The sequence below is a fragment of the Oscarella lobularis genome, chromosome 11, assembly GCF_947507565.1.
Source record: "Oscarella lobularis chromosome 11, ooOscLobu1.1, whole genome shotgun sequence".
Lineage (NCBI taxonomy): Eukaryota > Metazoa > Porifera > Homoscleromorpha > Homosclerophorida > Oscarellidae > Oscarella > Oscarella lobularis.
This window is the reverse complement of record NC_089185.1, coordinates 1,989,424-2,012,882: the sequence shown is the minus strand read 5'-3', so window position 1 is coordinate 2,012,882 and position 23,459 is coordinate 1,989,424. Positions and strand designations below refer to the sequence as shown.

General features: G+C 44.6%; 1 protein-coding gene across 1 annotated transcript; it reads left to right on the top strand.

The window, feature by feature from the left end:
• The first annotated feature begins 18,421 nt into the window (after positions 1-18,421).
• LOC136193043 (uncharacterized) lies at positions 18,422-18,796 on the top strand. The gene has a single exon (XM_065981833.1). The coding sequence runs from the start codon at positions 18,422-18,424 to the stop codon at positions 18,794-18,796; it is 375 nt and encodes a 124-aa protein (XP_065837905.1).
• The last annotated feature ends 4,663 nt before the right edge of the window (positions 18,797-23,459 follow it).

Sequence of the window (23,459 nt, the reverse complement as noted above, 5' to 3'; positions counted from 1 at the left end):
GTCATGCCCGTAGCTGTGGTATGGATTCGTGGTGCATCACTAGAGAGACACTTCCAGAAGGGGGACCCTCTTCTGCATGCAACACCAGAGAGACACTTCTCTTGTCGAAACCCATCCGGCGTAGCAAACCTTTTGCCCAATCTCTTGTAAGCGCAGGGTGCCCACCGTTCTCCTGAAACAAATGACTCATAGTTTTTTACAACGCCCTTTGCGCATGCAAGAGCTATAGCCGAATTGACGACAGCTCCGTTTTCTCGCAGTTGTTGTAAATACATTTGTACTTGCGTATCCAGGAACCTTCCCAAAAGAAGAGGACGACCTCGACGAGCAGAAGGCAGCTTAGTAATTCTACATGTACTACCATCTTTTTCAGCCTTCACCGCTGACAGGTACTTCTTCTTCCACGTTCGGACGCTGCTTTCCTTTACTTCGCTAAAACGGAACCCTTTCATCGCGAAGTGGCGAATTGTTGCTGCGATCCCGTGCTGTGAGGCTCTTTTCCTTATTTCTGCCTTTTCTTTGGGACTAAAGACGGAGTACGGGCCACGCGTTCGCTTCTGCCCCTGTTCGGCGTCAACTGCGGCTTTGACTTCTTCATTTGCCGGAGCAATGGCCTGCGACGGAACAACCTTTGATAAAGGGCCGTGGACATCAGGCAGAGGAGTGCCAGATCTTGCGCATGATCCGAGATAGCGCGCGTGCAAAACAATTCAGCCCAAATATTTCGCTCAAAAAATTTCTCGGACGGAATCTGAACAGCGTAAATCTCGAAATTTGCTTTCCGCGATACTTTTCGCTTATACGGTAGCGCCGGAAAGTGCTGCGCTACTTGCCGAAGAAACAGCGGACACGAGACAGAGTTGAAAGCATTCTTCGCTTCCGTTTTTAATATGATCCAAACCGGATGTTGGCTTCCACAGAATTGAAGTAGATGCATCGAGTGCTCTGCATCTGCACCCCATTGTGGCGACGCCAAATTGAAACGGCGAGAAAAAGCTGCTGGATTCTGTCGCTGCCGGTCTCCTAATTCGGTCGGTTCTTACTCCTCAGAAAGTCAATTTCGGCTTTATTCTGACAATTTCGGCCGGTGTTCCACTTCAGCCGGTCATCCTTCTAACACATTTTTCTTTCGTATCTTATTCGAATGATGCCAAGGCTCTTTTCGGAAATTCCTTTCGACCTCATTTGCCCTCCAGCCTTAATTAAAGACAGTTTGCATAGATAGTGATAGTGATAGTGATATTAATTTATTTTCCGACGGAGCAACCCTCGACGCGTATTGGTCGATCTACCGGGTGCCGTACATGATTGCCTGTCTACCATAAATGAAATAAGTAATGTCAAAAGTATACCTCTTGGTTAATTAAATAAGTTTATTTCTCTTAGACAAAATAACAGTTATAACGTAAGCGAACTTTAAGTGATTTGAGATCAGATGCAGACCACAGAAGGGGACCGAGAGAATTCCAATAAAGCTGAGCAAGACAAAAAGACGTTGATCGAAGAGCATTTGCGAAGGAACGCGTAAGATGAAGCCCGAATCTAGAAAGACGAGTATCGTGACCACCAGAAGATGTGCGACAAAAACTTTCAGATGAAGCTAGCAAGGTGATTCTACGAAAAGCATGTATATCAAGGAGGAGCTGATGACGTGATTCATACGGGTGTAGATGAATACGAGTAAACAGAGTTGGCAGAACACAAGTCGGCTAACGGAATCGGACACCAGCACGGAGTCGCACTGTTAATTGAGCTAGTCTCCTGTGCACTTATTTGGAGTATGTCTGACACTCTGTGAACTAACACCTGAGGGTCTTCCTTATAACTATGTTGAAAAGTGCTTGGTTGCACCTTGTAAGTGTCCATCCGCACTTGTGTCAGCGCAGAGTGAATTGGTGTTCAGCGAACACCAAATTTGGGACGATTCCATGACTGAAAGAGTGAGTACGTGGCTTGACCTAGCCCCTAAAAGTAGCGTCAGCTCTATCGGTCTATGTTTAGAAGAAGAAGATGGCGAACGGCGCTCGAAAACGAAGGGAATTTCGTACGGAGAATTTCTTGTAGTCGGTAACGATTTAACGCAATCACTTTACCTTTCACTTCATTTGCGCATTGTCTTATTATCTGTGAGGCAAACGCTTTTGCACCTTGCAGCAGTCCGACAGATCCTTGAAGTCCTTAAAGTTCAACTTGATTCGTTTCTCGATCAAGGTGTCTGCTAGACCTTTTCTCTTCCTTGCCGGCGACAGGCCCGTCCCACTTTGTTGGCCTCGCTTCCCTGGCGTTTCCAGCGGAGGCGTTATATATTTGATCCTCTGAAGCTCCTCCGGTGTTTTATCGTTTGGCGGAAGATCAGGCCAGTGCACCGACTTGGGGTATTCTTCCGGGCCACTGCTTTAGCCGGGGCCGGATTCCGAACACGCACGTTTTTTCGGAAAGAACTGTGAAGCACAGCTAAACTAATCATACATTACTGGATATGTGCAATTTTTCTCATAGGTACTGAAGGCAAATTTCGATTACTTATACTTCTGAAGAATTCCTTGCTCGCTGGCCATTTTGCTCCTATCCACTATCTACTAATGGGCCACCTTGGGTACATCCTGGGTACGTCAAGCTCCTTTGGTTAATTTACATGCTAACATTAATGGTATTAGGTAGTGAAAAGAATCTTCCTTGTTTTGCGTAAATTAATTTTTGGGTATACGTTTATCTTAATATACAAATTGATACCTACAACTGATCGTATTTGGGAACTACAAAAAACCTGTTACTCGCAAAAACATTGTGGCAATGCATAGTATAGGAATGATAATCATGCAAATTTTCTAAACAAGATACTTCATAGTTTGGTTGATGATTTTTCATTAATTCATATGGTGATAATGCTCAACATAAGCAACTGTTTCCAGGACTTCCAAAATTAAATAGCTTTTATGAGAGCAGGCCAAGATTTCTTTTATTTTGCTAAATACGGGGATGAAGTGCTGTTTGGTGCATTTTTTGGCACACGCAATGACCAATTCTGTAGTCGCTGCTCTGAAACGATACCAACTTGCAGCTGAATAAGTGGGTTATACGCATTATCAATGTGTCTTCCTAAATTTCTCACAAAAATATCTTTGTTTTGATTTCAGGAAGTTCTACTGAGTAATTGATTTGAATCTGACCTGCGTTCACTTCAGACACTAAATAGAACAAAAGAGTCTTTTGGCCAGTCTCTTGTAATTTCACTGTAATTAATGTGGAGATAATGAATGTGCGGAGGCAAAGTGGACTGAATGTCTGTGGTCCTTACTCATTGGCCTTTGCAAAGTCCATCTGCCACGGAGACGACCAGACGGCTTACACGTACAATCAAAGATCGTTTACAAATTTATTTTCCATGATGTTACCTGTAGTGAACGACACTCAAAGAAGGAAGAAATGTCTGCGCGTTGAAACGTATAAACTCTACTGCACCTGCCACCGAACCGACACGGGAAAGGCTATGATTATGAGTGCAAAACGTGCAAAAATTGGTACCTCATAGATTGCGTTGGAGTAAGCAGAAAAAAGACCAAAGCTCTTGGTGGCGGTTTTGCGACGATTTCGCTAAGTAATTCTGCGTTAAAATAGACTGAGTCTCGCGGTTCAGACTGATGCTAATTGAAAGTTCTGTTTGCTGTAATCGTATCCGTAGGAGATGAGAGACACGATCTCAGAAAAGTCCTCGACGATGTCTGCGTCGGGCGCAGAGAGAAAAACTCTTCCTTCGCGATGCACACAGTCCAGGCGACTGTTCGCCGTTGTTAGAACCTTCTCGCTAACGACTGCGTCGACCGCGCGGCAAAAAACAGCAACTTTTGAGGCTATTTCGACCCTTACTTCACTTAATTAATCACGTGATCGGCAAGTTGCCTATCCCCTCTTATTTAATCTATGATCCCACGTCCAAACAGAACGTATTTTGTAGCGGTAGTTGGTTTTATCAGTTTTAGCGTAGATTAAATTTCCACTTTCTGATGTCAAAAATCTTGACTGACGATTGGACGCCCGTTCGGAGACCCGAGCCGGTCATCCGGGATTCGTACGGGTACCTTCGTTTTCGCGCGTCTCGTTTGAATGGCCTTTATGCTTTCTTCGTCTCAGACACCTCTCCAACCGGTGTTTCGAAACACCAACACGTAGACTTCGTCGACGCCCGGCGAACCAAAGTCCCCGATTCCTAACGGAAAACGTCCAAAGCGTGCTTTATTTACTCGCGCATCCGCATTAAGGCCCTTTCACATAAGCGACGCTCAGCGAGCGACGCGTCGTCGGCGAGCGTTGCGTCAACGTAGCGTTGTAGCATTCATATAACGAGTGGCCTGGTGTAATTGTCGTAGCGCGCTTTAACGAATAGAATTGTGTCTATTTTTCTCTTATTACTGCAATCGCGATGCTCACGTCGGTAGAAACGCTTGTGGTTTTGTTCCTCGTTTGGCAGATTTACAAAAGAATTCGTTCCGGAACACAAAGACGGAAATGGTGAGTACGCCCACGGAACGCAGTGCGTTCCGTGCACGGCACGTACCACAGTTTAGTGCGACGACTCAGGCTTTCGGACTCCAAGGGCTTTCACGGATACCTTCGAATGTCACCCACGACTTTCGAAACGCTTCTACGAAAGGTTGGAAATCGTCTTGTTCGCGTTTCTCGTCGTCCAACGATCTCTCCTCACGAACGACTGGCGCTTACCCTTCGGTATCTTGCAACAGGCAATTCGCAAACGTCGATGGCCTTTGAGTTTTGAATGGGGGTATCGACGGTCTGTGTGATTATTCGCGAATCCTGGCTGGCAATATGGGAGGGGCTGGCAGGCAATTACGTTAGATTTCCGGGATCTGGGGAAGAATGGAATAAAGTGGCTAAAAGATTTTCAATTCGTTGGAATAATCCGAACTGCGTGAGCGCGATCGATGGGAAGCACCTAAATAATTATTCAGGCTCCGTCGAAAGCAGGATCGACAATTTATCATTATAAAGGAAAGCACTCCATTGTTCTCATGGATGTCGTCGACGCCGATTACAAATTGCACTCTCGAACGACGTGTTCATTCACTCCTTCCATGCTAGATGACGCGCGCTTGAGGGCGTTGGCCACAGCGTACATCCCATAAGAGACAGGCGCATAAAAGACACTATTGCAAGAAAGAGCGGGTGAGCGTCTCCATTGACAACACGGTTGAATATTGGGTCAAATTCGGGAATTTGCTTTCGAATTCCTTCTCGCATTAATTGAAAGGGTTCAAATTCTTCAAGAGGATCTTGGCCAAAATTGACCGGGTTTCTAAATGACCTCCAAGTCGTTCCTACAAAAGTGTTGCGTCTTCGACAGACTGTACGGCTCCAGGAGGTAACGGACGAAGGATAGAATTTGACATTGATAATTCTTCAGGCACACCGTGTTCTGTAAATTAGTAAAGCCTAATTAATTATTGTACACGGCATTTTGTAATATTCTTACTTGGAATCCGATGTTGATTCCACGCTCCAACTGCTGCGGAAACTCCAACCTGGCACACTCTCATCGAAACCCAAGAGACAGGAAATTGAGTTGCAGAATCTTCAAGATCGATCATCTGCTGCTCCACCATTTTCACCAATGCGTCTTTGACGGGGTAGTTTACCCTGTTGTTTATTTCCACCCACATTCTTTCGATCACGTTATTCTGAATAAACCAGATAAATTATTTAATATTAGAGCCAAAACGCCTTTGCTAAAATAAATTACCCTGGTAGATGTCGTTTGGGAGAAAGGATCCTTTGATTGACCAAATCTCTGCTGTGATAAGAGCTGCGGCACGTGTAGAAGCAAGACAAACTCTCCGCCGTGGTCAACTCGAACTTGGTCCCAAACGCCATATGTTAGAAGTATAGGTCTGTAAAATTGGACGCTAAGAAATAGTAAAATAATTTTAATTAAAGTTACCGGAAAAGATAGTTATATATCGCTTTTGAATTTTTCACTGGCAAGGTTATGAAACCGACGAGTTTCCTGCTGAAGCCATCTATAGCTGCAACGTGCGTTACACCAAATATAACCAGCTTCTCGTTCTGGTCGATGTTAATCTTTTGACGGAAAAAATGCGCCACGTATAGCACAGGATTCGTTAGAATCGCTAGTCCCTTCGCTCTTGCTTCGTGATAAGCGGGGACAGTTTTTCTAAGCGCCTCGCCGACTTTCCTTTCGCTAACGTTGATTCGCTTTGATTTCAAATAGCCGTAAGTCGGTCCAACCTACGTGCCAGCGAGATAAAAGGTTAGATAAATGTAAGTGGCGTGCCACCGCCGGAGCGACTCTAACCTCTGCGACAGCGGAAGCCACGCTTTCCAAGACTTCGCTAGCGTCCAGGCCAGACCTTCGCGAGACGTTGTTGCTTGCGCAGAAGCGGCGAACCGAAGATGAAGAGAGGCCTCTTTCACCAGGGTAAAGCGATTGCAGATCTCGGCTGATATCAACGTGCGTTGCTCCTGCGGCCACTCGCTCGCGTACGAAACCACTCAAAGCTTCTTCTTCTTCTATACGCGACATTATTTCTTTGCTAGCGTGCGTTCAAATCGGAGGCGTTATAATACCACTCCAGGTGCAATATTCCAATATTTCAATATTGATTTAGATACTAGATAGAAACATGAAAGCCTAAATAGTGAGTGGTCCAAACGTTCATAGTAAATATCAATTTTTTGGAAAATAGATAGTTCATTGTTGCTTGTTTGCTGCTTGTTCTTTTTTTGTTTTTCAAATTGGGTGGTGATTTGCCAAAGTAAGTATTGCCTGCTAACTTTCTAATAATTGAATATTGCCAAAAGGTTTGCATTTTTTAAGTCAAACAATTTTTAATTTTCAATACTTTGCGTAGGTATTACGTGCCGACACTTCACTTGAGCAACTTCCAATTTTAAATTCTGCGTCTACGTTTTACTTGCCACCGCTCTGCTATAATCTGCTCAGCATTTTGATATTCAAAATTGCTTTTGCACTCTTTGTCGTTGGCAGCATTCAATTTTCAATCAATGCACAAATTGAAAATTGATAATTGCACCTTCGCTGGTTGTTGGCGCCGGCTAACGGCGTCAAAATTCCTAATCACGCCAGACACGCCTTCTAATCACATCATCTATTCTCAATGTCTTTTTTGGAAGACGAGAATCTCGAAGAATTTGTCCGAGACCGCGTTGCTGCCGGTCGAACTCACGCGGAGTTGAGCCAAGAGCTTCAGTGTCTCTACCCCGGGCAACGGGGAGTTTCGGCGGCCTCAGTTCGACGCTTTTGCAGTCAGACAGGGATAACACGGCGATACAGCGCGACAGATGAAGACGTGCGTAAGAGCGTCGCTTCTGCAGTCTCTGAGGTTAGCTTCAGCCTTCCTCTGGCTCTCTGACACGCCTACAGTCCGGTCATGAGTAGGTGGGACCAACCTACGGCAGAAAATTCATGCATGGCTATTTGAAGAGCAAAGGAGTGCACACAAGCGTGCAGAAAGTTGCATCAGCTTTACGAGAAGTCGCTCCGACCCATCACGATGCGAGAGCGCGAGGAACAGCGACTTTTCTGAATCCAATCCCGTACACGGCGCTGTACGCTGGCCACAAAGTCCACATCGACCAGAACGAGAAGTTGGTCATGTTTGGCGTGACTCATGTGGCGGCGATCGACGGGTACAGTAGAAAAATCGTTGGCTTCATTTCGATGCCTATTAAAAATCCTGCAGCCATATACGACCATCTTTTCAAGTAATCCAGCGTCCATATATGTATATATAACATAGTACTAACATTTTCAGCAGACCTATGCTTCTGTTGTACGGCATTTGGGACCAAGTGCGTGTCGACCATGGACGAGAGTTTGTCCTCTTGTTGCACGTTCAAGAGAGGCTTGCTCAGCTCAGGTTTGATCAATCCAAAGAGCCTTACTGCCAGACGCCGTCGATAAGGGTAATCAAACTTTAATGAAACCGTCCGGGAACAAGTAGTAGTGTCTATAGAATCACATTATCGAAAGGATATGGGTGGAAGTCAACAACCGCGTGAACTATCCTGTGAAGGACGCCTTGGTGAAGATGGTCGAGGACCAGGCTTTCAATATGGACGATCCTGTGTCAAAGTTCTCTGTCTCATGGGTTAGCTTGCGAGTGTGCCATGTCGGAACAGCTGCAACAGTGGCGGCGTGGAATCATCATCGAATACCTAGTATTGATCATTCCTGGGGCTAATTATATTACATTCTTCTCGCTTTAGAGCACGGGATTCCTAACAATTTAATTAGTGAAAATACTCGTCTGCGGCCCGTTCACCCGTCTGCAGTGCCATCTCCAGAGGAAGCCAGTGTGACCTTTCGATCGCAAGGAGGCACACTCTCAGATCCGTCAAACTTTGGCTGGGACCCTTTAGAACAACGTCTGGATCTACAAAATCTCAGAGAGCAAGAGTTTTCACGTCGATTCCCCAAATTCGATCCAATATTTCACAACGTTGCCAATGGTGATGCTTTGATGTTTCGTATGTCAGTAAGGTTTTTCCAAGAAGTGACTCTTCGCCTGTTTCACTGTCATAGTGCTCGTATTTAAAATTAGTTAATGTCGAAAGCCAATTAATTCGGTATGGAAAGCAGAGCCTGGTCAATTAATAATAAACTGACAACCGTACAATTGTCTACCAGTAACACACCGTCTACGGACAGGGAATTTCAGAATCAGCTCGGGCGTCTGCTCTATAAAGGAAAAAGAGGATTTACCTAGACGACAACCTTTGTTAAGGATACACCTTCAGTGACCTTGCAATATTTATCGACCCCGTCAAAGCAACATCAGAAGACAGTCATAGAGCATCACGGATAGGACAATGAAAAGCACGACTACATGAACAGAAAGCAAGCACGACTACATGAACAGAAAGCAAGCAACGGGCTGACGTGAGGGTTCGACTTGATATAAATCCGTCTAGGCTTACATCTCCTCTGACTCAGACGAGGAGGAGGGGTTGTCCGCTTGAGCCCTGGCTCTTGCCAGCGCGGCATTTGCCCTCCTCTGAGTCGCGGTGGGCACTCTGCTACCGCTAGGACCCGCCCCTTCCTCCTCAATCACCTCTTCTTGCTGCGACTCCTGCTGCTGCTGTCCCTGCTGGCCGGCAGGTTGCAGTATTCTTCTTACTTGACGGAGGAAGTCGCCCAAGCCTTTCATTTCGGCCACCTTGCTGTACCCGCGTGGTGATTTGCAATGAGGGCACTGGGCCTGAAGGACGCTTCGACTGGTCTTGAACCACTGGTCCACACACGTCATGCAGCCGAGTAGCCTCTGGCAGCACGACGCGTAAGCGACCGGTGGTTCAATGACGGCCAGACAGATGACGCACTGAAACGTTTGCATGAGGACGTGGACGAGGGGGAGCGGAATGCTTGCTATTGACGCCGAGTCCATGACGGTCAGTGCCGACTTGATTCCGTCCACCTTCGACTCCAACGCCGACAGCATTTTTCTGTCCTCTGCTCCAAAACCGTCTCCGCATCGTTTCCCACGGTGAGAACTACAGAGTAGGAATTTTAATTTTATTATAGGTATATGTACTCTTCCTCACTCTTCCATGTCTGAGTCGCTGTCGATTACGATCTTGGGCCGCTTCTTTTGCGCGCTGGGCCGCGGTGGTAGGGCGAGAAGCTTCCTACTTCCAACTTTCCAGTAGGACAGTCCTATACATTGATTTTCTAATCAAGGATATTATTTTCAGAAATTTATTTAATACCAGTCGTGCTGCTCGTGTCGGGAATCTGGCAACCATCCAGAAGACACAGAGAAAGGCTGTCGTCTCCGAATTGCTCTCGGAGACGTCCATTGATGTAGGGAACGTTTGCGTTCTCTTCCGTCACCGTGATAAGGGCAACCTCGGTAGACGGCTGAGGTTTTCCGTCCTTCTTTCGCGTTGCCCTAACGACTTTAACGGTAGTCGTAGGAGCAAACGTTGCGCGCGCTTTCCCTCTTCCCGCGTAGGGCACGTAGCTGCGCCTTGAGGGGGTTCTAAAACCGTCTGCAACGTCTGTACTGGACAAGACGCCGGCGGAAGACGGCTGGTAGCTGCTAGGGGCAGACCAGGGACTCCCCTGGGAAGGCTGCCAGCCTAGCCTCTGTCCCTCGCTGTCGTCGGCGCCGGCGCGAAGGTGGACGGTGAGTTGAACTCCATCGAAGAAGGCGGAGGTGTCAAACTTGCCTTCTTCGTTTGGCACTTCTACGTTTGTACCGTCGGTTATGTACGACATTGTGTCCGGTCGAATCTACAAAGCCGCGAGATAAAAGGAAGCCCCTTCCGTAGTAGAACAGTTCAGCTTACGTTCAGCACCGCAGCCAATATACGCAAAGTTATTTGCGCGGCTCGTAGAGGAATTGCATTGCCCGGGCGCGAATTCACAGTAACGTAAAAGGTCTTGTCGGTCATTGTACGAGACGAAGATTTACGAGATGAAAACGGACGCAAGGACCACGAGTAGTATACTACCGATAATATGAAGGCGGTTGGCGCTAGCCTCGGCAGCGTCTGGCGCTAATGCGGAACTTAGCGCTAACATTTCAGGTGTGATAACTACTGTCAAACAATAATTGATTAAATTTTCAGTCTAGAAAGCAGTTCAAAATGCCGTTCACTAGTGGCCTTGAGAAGGGCTGAAATGAATGCAAAATTGTAAAAATGTAAGCTATTAAAGGAAATCGTTTAAATTGAAAATTTAACTCAAAATTGAAAATAGAAATTTGAAAGTGATTTTTGCAACCTTGTAACGTAAAGTGAATTGAAAATCACTCTATGCACATGGAAATTCTCTTTTCTAGCAAACAACATAAAATTGAAAATTGATTACGGCATATCATGTTTTCGATTTGCTTTCTACTGAAAATTGAAAATTGCATGTTATGAGGTGCGATTTTCAATTTTTTGTAGAAAACGAAATGAAAAATCACACCTTTAAGGTGCGATTTTCAATTGTTTTGTAAATAAAAAATTGAAAATGGCACATTTTGAGGTGTGATTTTCAATGTTCAATATTTTATTTCATAAAAAAATTGAAAATTGCACCTTAAAGGTGTGATTTTCAATTTTCAATTTTCATTTTCCTTTGGAAAATCGATTGAACAAATTGATCACGCACGCTAAATGTTTCTATACTGGACAACGGCATTAGGACGGAAATTGGAAACAGAAATGGTTACATAGTTCTCACTGGGTAATGGGGACATAAACAAAGTGATGGCGCTACGTGCAGTCATCCTATTGTTTAATAGTCGAGAAAATTCTACTTTTCAGTAACTAATATACAATGAACAAACTGCAATGTATATTAAACGGTTCTCACGGCCAGAAATTACGCTTAATGCTGCCAGTTTCATCAAAGTGTGCAAGTAGGTATAGCAAAAAAACGCCATTCAGGCAAGCGAGAAAAATATCACATAATCGAGCAGAGCAGAACCTATTTTTGAATAGCATAATCATTTCCTACAAAATAAATAGAATGATTGATTGAGCTATATCTATCAGCGTGCGTGATCAATTCGAATTGCGGTGACGTCATTGCTTGATTTGCTTGAGCACATCAATTTTGCGCTCAAGCACACCTTCTCAAATGCCTCAAAAGTCCCCTTTCTACATTCTAAACTCGTCTTACAACACTATTATCACTACACAACAACAAACAAAGGTGCGCAACCTTCGAAAGAACGCCGATCGAGGAGCCGGTCGTCGTTCACGCCCAACGCCTCCCAAAACGCCAAATTGTTATGTCTGTATCATGCATGCATTTATTAGACTAGAGATTTTTTAATATGGTCTTCGACTTTTCAGAAAACTTTTCACTTTCTGGTGTGGAGCTTTTTGTAACATTGTCCACTGAATACCGAGAGGAAACTCAAGAATTTGAAACAAAACGTTCTGGTTAATGTGTGGAATGGCAATTCTGGAAAACGCATATTGATCAGTGAGCAGCAAACAAAAACAGCAAACCTTGTTTTTAAAATCTTACTCCATTGTTTTGTTTCATCTGCCGAAATTTCCGCTTCAACAACGTCGCACCAATGTGCGTGTGCCTTTCGTTCATTGCATTGGTAAGCAATATTGAAAATTGAAAATAGCCTTCAATATTTAAGCAATTGAAAATCACACCTTGGAGGTGCAATTATCAATATTGTACACTATTGAAAATTGAAATGTCACACATTGAGGTGCAATATTCATGTTAAAAATTGAAATATCACACCTTGTAGGTGTAATATTTCAATTTTCATTAGTGTACAATATTGATAATTGCACCTCCAAGGTGTGATTTTCAATTGTACAACAGATTGAATATTGAAAATTGCGCCTGAGAGAAATTCAAAATTCAATTTTGAATAGAGCCTTGTTTGCTCGTGTATTATATCATTTAGATTAGGATTGATGCATAGTACTGGTGCACTGGACAATGCTTTCTTTATCTTCTCAAACGCTTGTTTTCCCACGTCCATTGATTTCGTTTTGAGAGTAGGCTCCGTATTGGCTCCGTGATTTGTGCAAGATTGGGAATAAACTTTGCGACATGATTTACCATGCCCAGGAGTCGGCGAATTCCGTGAATGTCTTTTGGAGACGACATTTCGCGTATAGCTAGGGTCGTTTCTGGGTCTGGACGGATTCCCTCTGCGTCGACCATTTGGCCTAGGAATTTTACGCTGTCCGTTGAAAATTCGCATTTCTCAGGATTGAGTGTAAGATATCATATATGACAATTTATAATGTATGGCTTTGCTTACGTATAGGCCAGTTCGCGACGCATGGGGATTTAGCCGTGAATCGGTTATTGCCATAACAACAAATATTGAAAGCCAAGAAATCCGACGCCGAGAGGCAGCAGAAAAAGGAATAGAGCATCCGCGTGTCTCATCTACTGACGACGTGGAGTGTCTATTTAGCATACTAAACAAAAAGTTCGGAAAGAATTTCACCATGAGGAATGTGCAAAGTTTCTGGAAGAATCTTTGCCATGAATTTTCAAAGAAACTAAATAACGAACTACCTTACTACTACCACACCAGCGACAAGAATAGATACCGCCTAACCGACCTGCCAGACTTTGATCAAGAGACCCAGAGGCCTTCAAGACTTGAAAGCCTAAAATCGTCCAGACGTGAGGACATTGGTCAAAAAGTGTTTGGAAGGGCAAAAATGATTAGTAGGGGAACCTTATCTATTAGGCAAACATTTCACAGCGGGCCTGTGGTTCTTCCACCAACAGATGCATGAGTAATCGTTGATTTCATTTGTCACACGCAATCAATAACTTGCTTTGCGTAATACTTCATAAGGCCATTCGCCTCGTTTTGCAATGACTATCGCTGTGTAGAAACCTATACCTGACCTAGGCCAATAACGATACTTTATCCACTTAACTGTTATTCTTTGAATGGAATTTGACGTCATGGCCGCGCTGACGTACGTTGTGAGTTCGCGCGCTACATATCCTACGCTTTGCCATCCTTCTCCAACGTTGAATTTAAAGCAGACTGCGTTGGAGTCAACGCTGTTGTCCTGCTCTCTTTCGAGTTTGACAGGAATACGACTCCCTTTTGCAATTAATTCCCTTGCTTTCTCAAGAACTGCTTGGCGAGTGTCGTGTTTCGTTGTTCCCATGCATTTGAAAGCAACGGCAGATATTGTTTCGCTTTCAGCTTCCACAGCGACTAAGCCTAAACAAAAAAACTCAGTAAAGTACATAAAAGATTGCACGTGATCTTCACTAAATTTGTCCAGTACTTTTTGGCGGCACTCTCGTGTCGAAACTTCCTTCCTGCTGGTCATCGTCCTCGTCCTCTTCTCCAAGTTCGCTGTCTAACCGATCGGGGCCATTACTTTCAACGTCGAACTCATCGAGGTAATCCAAAGGGTCGTCTTCGTTTGCCTGCTCCCACTCCCAAATAACAGGCACGTCGTCAAAGATAAAGAGTGGTCGTGGCGGAGCCCATACATAGTGTTCAATGGACGACTTCTCAATATAATTATGTCTCTATTTGCTCATTCTACTTCTTTACGACCACACCTTAATATCGCAATGGGCTGTGGGGATAATTGTAGAAGGCAATCTCGTATTGGACGAAATTGTGGCAGAGTTGATTAGGCAATCAATATCTTCGTTTTCTTCTTTCCCCTCCGGTGACAATCGTCTTCCGCGACAACGGTGCAGGCGAACATGGAGGACTGGAAAAGAAGGAACTACGTAGTCGATCTCCTCGAAAATAGCGTGGAGAACGATTGGACGAGGGACGTAGTCAATGACTTCTGAGGTTGTTGGAGATGTCATCGCAAAATCGTCAGTGGAGGCGAAACTAAAGCGATAAAGGGGGTGCACCAACTCATTCCTGTGTTCTTCATAAGATTTTCTATTCAACGAGACCAACTCCAATGATCTGAAGCACACGGTGAGCCTGCACGAACGGTACAAAGGTGTCGAAATGGTTCACGTTAAGGACTAGGATGGTCGAGTTAGAAACCCGCTGTATCGAAAAGCAGTCATGACTATAACATACTGAAAGTGGCTGAGCTGCCGTATACAGCCCAAGCGAGCAGAAAAAGAACAGTTTAGAATGGGCGTGGTTGAAACGCGCGCTAGCGCAAAACCCCCCTGACTTCCACCTTTGTGCTTTCACAGAAAAGGCACAACTGAAACAACGCCATCAATGCGCTTTCGTAAGCAATAAACTTTCTTCCATGTAAAGCACTGTGCCCGCCATCACTTTTTCTGAATCAGACCTACAAGATATTTATATTAAGGATTGCAGAGATCAGATATTAATTTACCGATCAGTAGTATCTTCTGGAGTAAATGAAGAAGTCGACAGCTCATCCAACTCGTTTATGTCCTCTGTTGACAACGTGATGTCACCCATGTCACTATTATTTGTAACACAAACGAGTTCTTCTTCGTTCTCTTTTGGGACCGTAAGAAGATCGCACTGAATGCCTATTTCTGCAGTCGTGACCTTAGTATGAACGATGGGATCGTCTGATTCGCTGCTGCTTTCACTTGAGTTTTCAGCACTGGGAAACATCAGGACCTCTTCAACAATCTTCCTCAAATATCGACGTTAGCTTATTCTACACGTGCTCGATGTTTTTCAAAGACTTACTCGAGCCCTCTGTCGCTTTCTGAACGCGCCTCTAACATTTGTCGTTGACGGTGGGCGCAAGCTCGATACTGGCCGCTGAAAAATCGTAGGAACAGCATTGGGCTTTAGTGACGTCTTCTTGACAATTCAAAGATCCTGGTAAAGTGCTGCAGAGATCTCGAAGCAGTCTGGAGCAAAATGAGAGCTACAAAGTAAGCTGTGCTCGGAGGGACCCGCCCAGTGGTCACGCGTTCGAGTCACTCTTTCCGTCAAAATCTGTCGCTGTACAGGGTCTTTCGGAAAGTGAAAAGCGAGACTCCGTCAGCGGTGTTGCTGCACCCGTAAGCCACGCATCGACGTACCATAGGAGAGAAAAAGCGCCCTTCGCGGTAGGACAATGGCTCAGAGAGGCGCCGCGTCTGGAAGACCGTTCCTCTTGTGACGTCACAAGAAGGCACGCCCAGCGTGGTAAAAAACTGCTGTGCAAGGCCCATATTTGGTTTTTGCAAAAACCGCTTACACTAACATAGGATAAAATGTTGCAAAGAAGTCAACTGCACAAAATTGTAATGTTTGGTAAAAACCACTTCAGCTCCCTTTTAAGCAGAGGCAGCCAGCAAATCAGCAGATATTTAAAGAATTTGTTTCAGAAAGTTGACCTTTATCTTCAAATTTTTTTCATCATCGGGAAAGCACGTCATAGCAAGCAGAAGATCAGACGTTTTTAAAATATGCGACATCCTCCGATGAAATAGCGTCGCTGTATATACAGAAGGAAGAAAAAACCCATCATTTCCAAACATCAAAGATTTGTTTTCCTCACTTTTACGAAAAAACTTCATTCGTCGTGTGAACTCCACTTGCATGCATAGATTTTTTATATTTCGATTTCAACAAATACATCTGAAATAGCACAAACGATTCGGCTACTGGTGGAGCATGTAGAGATATTTCCGTAGCGGCACGCGTCATCTTCATCAAAAATCAGAAAATTTGAACTATTTTTCCATCTGATCAAGTGACAGGTCGTTGCCTGAGAAATTATCGTCGTCCTCACTCTCCAGACTCTCTGTGGCGGTTACCGCAAGAAGCTCATCATAAATGAGCTTCAGTAACTTTCCTCACACGCACTTCTGCAGATGAAACGACATCAACAACTGAGGGATTCTGTCTGCAAACACTGGGGACGCAATGACACAAACGAGAGCAGACGTTGCAGCAATTGTGCTTGAAACCTCTGAATAGCACGTCGAATCAAAATACTTCATCAGAAGCCGTCTACGACAAAATTCTTCGTTGATGATAAAGGCGCGCATTTTCTTCCTCAGCAGAGAGGAGTTCCAGAGTAAAACTGATTCTCTCCGAGTTCCATCTCGCCCAGCTCGCCCTGTCTCCTGTTGGTATCCCTCTATTGTTGCGGGAGAACCAAAGTGAAAGACAATGCGGAGACATTTAATGTCAATTCCCATGCAAAGTGCACTCGTAGCAAAAAATAAATCTGCAGAACCCGCAAGGATCTGCTAGAAATTGAAGAATTGACGACCTTGTGTCTTCTGCAGACCCAGAGTGAAACATTCCAAGAACGGCATATCATTTCGATCCAATTTGACTTAGACAGAAGTCGACCGTCTCGTTTACGAAGCTGTGCAAGAGGTCGGTCGACGGGTGGGCCAGTCGGATAGAAGCGAGATTATTAGCTAAGACTGAAGTTATAATATTTATATTTTCAGGTCGGACCAACATACGGGAGAAAAGTCATGAAAGGTTTCTTTGCTGCTAGAGGACTTCGAATAAGTCAACGAAGAATAGGACAGTCTCTGAAGATGGTTGCACCAGTGTATCATTACGCTCGCACCACTCGAACATAGCGACAAACTAATCCAATACCTTACACAGCTGAATATTTTGGTCATCAGCTCCATATCGATCAAAATGAGAAGCTGGTAATGTATGGTGTCACACTTTATGCAGCTGTCGATGGCTTCAGCGGCATGATAGTTGCTTTTACTGTCATGCCAGTCAAAAATCCTATTACTATCTATGGGTCACTTTTTGAGTAAGTTTTAGCTACTATACTATTATTTTCTCAGTAAATATGTTTATTTACGATATAGACCTTTGATATGGGCTCATGGAGTTTGGGATACAGTTCGATCTGATCATGGAGGAGAACACATCCTGCTCCTATATGTGCAGGACTTGTTGGAGGAACACAGGAATAGACGAAATCGTACGCCTTTCATCCAAACACCATCAACAAAGGTTAGTCAAGGCATACTGTAGTTCAAAATTTGGACAACATGGTACTCTGCAGAATCACATTGTGGAAAGGATTTGGGTTGAATTCAATGCACGCGTCAATTAATGAGATGAGTGACGCTGGCGCTATTGACATAGACTATCCCATACACAAGTATGTGGTTTCTCGCGTCGCAATAATGGTCGTCAAATATGGGGCACAAATACTAATCGAATCGTGGAATAACCATCCTATTCCCGGAAAAGGTACTCCCCTCCATTTGATGACGCAACAGAACCACGCGGGACGCCCGCCACATGTCATCTGAAGAGGCCGTCGCCGTATACGGAGCATTCGGCGGCCACTTGACACGTCCGACGGAGTATGGCTTAGACCCTTTGAGAGGTTCGCCACAATTACTTCAAAGGAGAGAAGAATTATTTCAAAGAAGATTCCCTAATATGCAGTCCGTGTATGGCCATCTAGTCAATGGCAACAGCAAGTCTTACGATTATATACGACCGAATCATTCAACTGATTGACGAAAAACGCGGAGGATTCTTATTCATCGACGCACCAGGAGGAACAGGAAAAACCTACCTTGCGAAAATGGCTCTCAGTCGCATTCGAAGTCAACGACTTATGGCCCTCGCAACGGCCAGGAGTGGAATCGCTTCACAACTACTTCCTAATGGACGAACCTCACTTTCTACATTTAAAATCCCTCTCGACCTTACCTCTTCCGACCAACCCATGTGTAACATCAAGAAAGGAACGCAAACTGCAAAATTAATCAAAGAATGCTCTGCTGTGTTCTGGGATTAATCAACAATGATGAACAGAGTTGCACTCGAAGCGGTCGATCGCACTTTCGGAGACATACGAGAATGTCAGAATATTTTTGGCGGAGTTTTATGTTCTTTCCGGGCATTTTCGCCAAACTCTTCCAGTCACCCGCGGAGGAACACGTGGAAACGAAATTCACTCTTACCTGAAATCGTCCCCACTATGGCGTTACGTAGAAACCCATTCTTTGACAACGAACATGACTGTTCACCTACACAACGATCTCAACGCAGCAGCTTTTTCCAATCTTCTCCTCACCGTTGGCAATGGAAAAATACCGTGTACAAATAACACCCGAACAATTACTGTACCTGGAGAATTGTGTCATATCGTTTCTACAGAAGACGAGTTCTTCGACAAAGTTTACCACAACCTGGAAGACAACCACGCCGACATTGACTGGCTGATGGAAAGAGCGATTCTGGCACCTCTCAACGGGACCGTCAATGCCATAAATAATACTCTACTCAATAGATTTCCAGGAGACGACGTCGAAACCTATAATGCAATTGACAGCGTTCCAAATAAAGATGATGCTACTCAGTATCCTTTGGAGTTTTTGAACTCTCTGTAACCATCGGGAATGCCGCCCTATCAACTTCGTCTCAAAATCGGTTTGCCTGTCGTGGGCCTTCGCAATCTCGCTCCTGGAATTGCAAACGGTACAAGACTCATCATAAGGAAACCGTCATCTCCACCGGCTCTCGTAAAGGGGAAATACTCTACCTTCCAATGATATCACTGACTCCATCCGACACCGGATTGCCTTTTACGTTTACCCGACGCCAGTTCCCCGTCAAACCTGCAATGGCAATGACAATAAACAAGTCTCAAGGACAGACGCTAAAAGTCGCAGGTTTGGAGCTACAAGACCCATGCTTCAGCCACGGCCAGTTCTACGTCGCATGCAGCAGAGTATCAAGAAACAGCAATCTCTTTATACACGTAAACACAAACACACCGTCCACCAGAAACGTCGTCTACAACGAAGTTCTGTCCTAAACTCCCATCACCTAATTTTACGTCTCCCTTCTTGAAGTTTGTCGGTGTAGTTTTTGCCTCTCTGTGATTCGCATCTGTGTTTTTGTCTGTGTTCGCATCTGTGTGTTTGTTTGTGTAATTTCTGCCTGTCTGCCTTTGCATCTGCATGTTTGTCTATGTACTGTACCTTTTGCCTCTGTTAGCACTGTCTGTATGTGTCTGTCTCCTTATCTGCGTGTTCGTATCTGTTTTGCGTCCGTGTTTTTCTGTGTACTTTCTGCCTGTCTATGTTTGCATTTGTGTGCTTCTGTAGTTTCTTCCCGTTTGTTTCCGCATACATGTGTTTGTCCGTGTAGTTTCTGCCTGTCTGTGTCCGCATCTGTGTGTTTGTTTGTGTAGTTTCTGCCTGTCTGTGTCCGCATCTGTATGTTTGTTTGTATAGTTTCTGCCTGTCTGTATCCGCATTCTGTGTGTTTTGATCACTCAAAACTACCACCATCTTAGGCAACGAAGCGTCTGTACCTAGAAAGTCGTAATTCTTCAAAGAAAGGACTCGTTAGGTGATATATCGCTAGCGTTAAATGTTTGATGTGAGCTGTTTTGTCTAACTGCTAGGCTCCATATTGGGACTGATATAAATTCGTTTGAAATTTGATACCCGTTATATTGGTAAACTCAAATTTCCCAACGATAGTAGACATTTTTTCACGTTTTGTCCCTAAACGTTTTGTTCTTGTGGGCTTAGTGTAGATGTCGTGCTGTAGAGCTACCAAAATGGGTACATTTAGTGGTATACTAAAGTGTATTGGGGACCCTGTGGTAAACCCTAAGGGAACATATTTTTTGATCATTCTGTGGCTTTTAAAAAAAGCCGGGGGTAATTCGCTTACTTATTACAAGTAATAGCTGCTGTCTTCGTGGTAGGATTCCTGGTAGACGACGTACTCATCATCCTCCATTTGAGTGAAACATTCTCTCGCCCTCGGCGCTGATACTCTGGCTGGCCTAGTCAGCATGATACGATCTTCTCCGTCGTCTCCGTCGTCTCCGTCGTCTCCTCCCTCGTCTTCGTTATCGCTCGCACGTATAACGATCATATTGCCTTCACCTTCGTCCTGCACTTCTGCTTCAATTTTGTTCGACGTTCCGACAACAATCTCTACGACCATATTGCTTTCAACTTCGTCGTGTACTGCTGCTTCAATTTCGTTCGACGTTCCGACAACAGTCTCTACGACCATATTGCTTTCAACTTCGTCGTGCACTGCTGCTTCAATTTCGTTCGACGTTCCGACAACTGCCTCTTCCCTTATACCGAACGCTAATGGCTCGTACATCACACCTTCCTTTCGTTCGCGCCCTCTCTTCAGTCGCTTTCCTTTCTGCCTTCTCACAACTCGCCGAATCCTCAACTCCTTTTCCATATTCGTGAAGCGAAGTCTTCCCATTCCTAAATTATTCTCTCTATTCCTGTGCAATCGTTAAACAGATGACCATACCTTATCTAACGAACGTGCAATTTTACGAGTGTACCGGCCGACTGAAACGCCGCTCACGGTCAAAAGCCTTTCGAATGCCGCAGCACCATGATTGAAATAAGTTGCTGCTAGTTTTGCTGCCAATAGCAGCAAAACATGTCCTCTATTTTTCACCTTTGGTGAAAGGGTCCACAGAACGCCATGAAAAGCCGTTCTAGAGTAGGAGAATAGGTGCAAGTACGATAATTCGGTTGTGCTTAACAGCGTTTTGAGTAAATACGTTCTCGCATCGGCTCAGCAACGTCTCATCCGCCATTTTATCAAACATTTGTCCAAGTGCATGGAAAAAGACGTGTGGTAATCGGCAGTTGGCTTTGGCGTTGTAGACGGGTTCGTAGTTAGGATCGTTCTGTCTTGCCTCGTCTTGCCTCCATTTGCGCAAGATTGCGCTCCAGGCGGAGAGAATTGATGCCTCTTTTTCGTTCTTGGGGCAATCGCAATGCTGAAAATGGAGAACGTCTCTTCCCTCGCCGAGAAGACCTGCTTTCTCCGCGCAAGTGGCGACTTCTTCCCCGGCGCACGGCGGGCAGATATGCCAGAGGATTGCTCTCGTTGCGTTTGACATGGCCTCTACGTCGCCAACGTTTCTCCTGATAGCGCGGCCATAAAAGTTTTGAATTCTAAAAAGAGTTATACAGTTTTCCGAAAATGCCAATAGTCACTATAAATCTGCAGAACATTACTGATTTATAATTTCGTTAGTGAGTCGTCCGTGACCTCCAGTGGTTCGTCTATCTGCCATCTCCTTTCTTTTCATTCCCTTCTTCCAGTTTCTCAAATGAGCTCCCATCCTTTTTTGCGCATGGCAAATTCAATCCTCTTTCGTCAAAGTAGCATCTTCACCATACGTCTGAAAACAGATTTCAGAAATGAAAAATGAATCATTATTGTCGTCTTACCTTTTTCACTGCTTCAAACGACTTCGCATCTCTGTCGCTCACAAACTTCGTATATGTGTAAATATAAATCCCGTCTTTTACTCTAATGCTCAAAATTCACCTCAAAGTATGCATTTCAATCGATCGACTCCACAACGCTATTGCACCGTCGGCTTCATGGTCTTCGCAGATCTAACCCATAACCCTAACCCATAACCCCAACACTAACCATAAGTTCTGTTGACAGATAGGATCATGGTCCTCTTTCCATAAGACGTATTCTTCGCTGTCCTTTTCAATGTCCGATTTCTCCATTTTGTGGCATTTACGACAATGAGTTGAAAATAGATTGAAATCTATTACAGAACTGACATCAAAGAGAATGGAAGCTTGCAGGCCAAAGTTAGAAGAATGGCCTCTCTTTGACCAGGTTCCATCAAAGGAAACACGGAAATTGGCCGCATTTCTGTTCCGGTACTCTTCTTGGCACGATCATCTGCAACAGCTGCACTAGCAGACTCACTAAATACCTGAAATATTCGTGTTTTGGTTTCACTATTTTCATCACAGCATATGACCTTACCCCAGTCAGACTTGAATCCCGTACAGAAAGGTGTTTATTCCATGAATCTCTTAGTGACGGAGGTGGCATATCAAAAGCAGATGCAAACTTTACCAACGTCTCTCTGCTGCACCCCATCAGAACACTGGCCATTACTACCGTCCGATTGACATCGTAGCTAATTCCACGAACTGCATTGTTCTTCGACTTCGGAAATGGAGTTCGTCTAAGGAAAAAATTGCACATCAGAAAAATTACTGCTGAAATATTTCATTACTTTCTGCAAGAGTGACGATAAATCTCATAAAAGGAGCAAAATCCACGGTGTTCTTCCTTTTCAAAGATAACGACCTTGTCTCCGTGACAGTACTTGCACGCAAAAGCCAACGAGATAATTGCAGACAAATGCTGAGGGGCTAATTAGGCGATATCCGGTGGCTTTTTTGTCAGACGGTGGGCGGAACTAACGGTAAACGCCACGTTTCTGGGTACCGACAGCTTTTTATTCCCCTTTTCTCTCTTTCTTTCGCTTCGACAGCCTCCTTTAGCTTCCTTTGGCTCTCGGAAAAGATTTTCGCCCATCGTACGCGGCGTTGAGCTGCTTGCGGCCACTTCTACCTTCCGTCCCATTTATGCTTTTGTCGGCAACGCTACCTCCACAACTTGAAAGCGAAGTTGCAGCCTGCATGCACCTTCGTAAACCGTATAAAAGGGTATTAACTTCTTTAGATCGGCCGAACATATTCTACGAAGTCAAGAAAAAGCAGTCATTGGAAATTGATTTGAGGCACCTTTTATCGTGTCTCCAGCTAAGCGAATCGCCAGATGAAGTTCCCGAGACATTAATATTTGTCTTTTCCAAAAAGGCCTGCTACAAGATCTACTGCTATCTGTGGCAGAAGGTCAACGAAAGGAAACGTTCTTTGTTTGCCCAGTTTCATGCTTCGATGAGTGATGAGGGAAAAGCATACAATGCACGAAAGTTTCTCCTCGGTGACATTAGAATCATGGTAGCGACAACAGCTTTTGGAATGGGTATCGACGTTCCAGACATTCGATTAGTTCTGCTCTACGAATGCCCACGCGAAGGAATAATGTATTGCCAACTTTCGGGACGAGCAGGCAGACAACCCGGTACGGCATCCGTATGCAAACTTCTATACTCAGTAGCGGAGGAAAAGTTGCCGATGGGTACATGCGACTGGTTTGCTCCGGCGAACAGTGCCTTCGAGAAGTCATAGTACGAAGTATTTTGGAGTCAGATGAAGAACTGGAGAA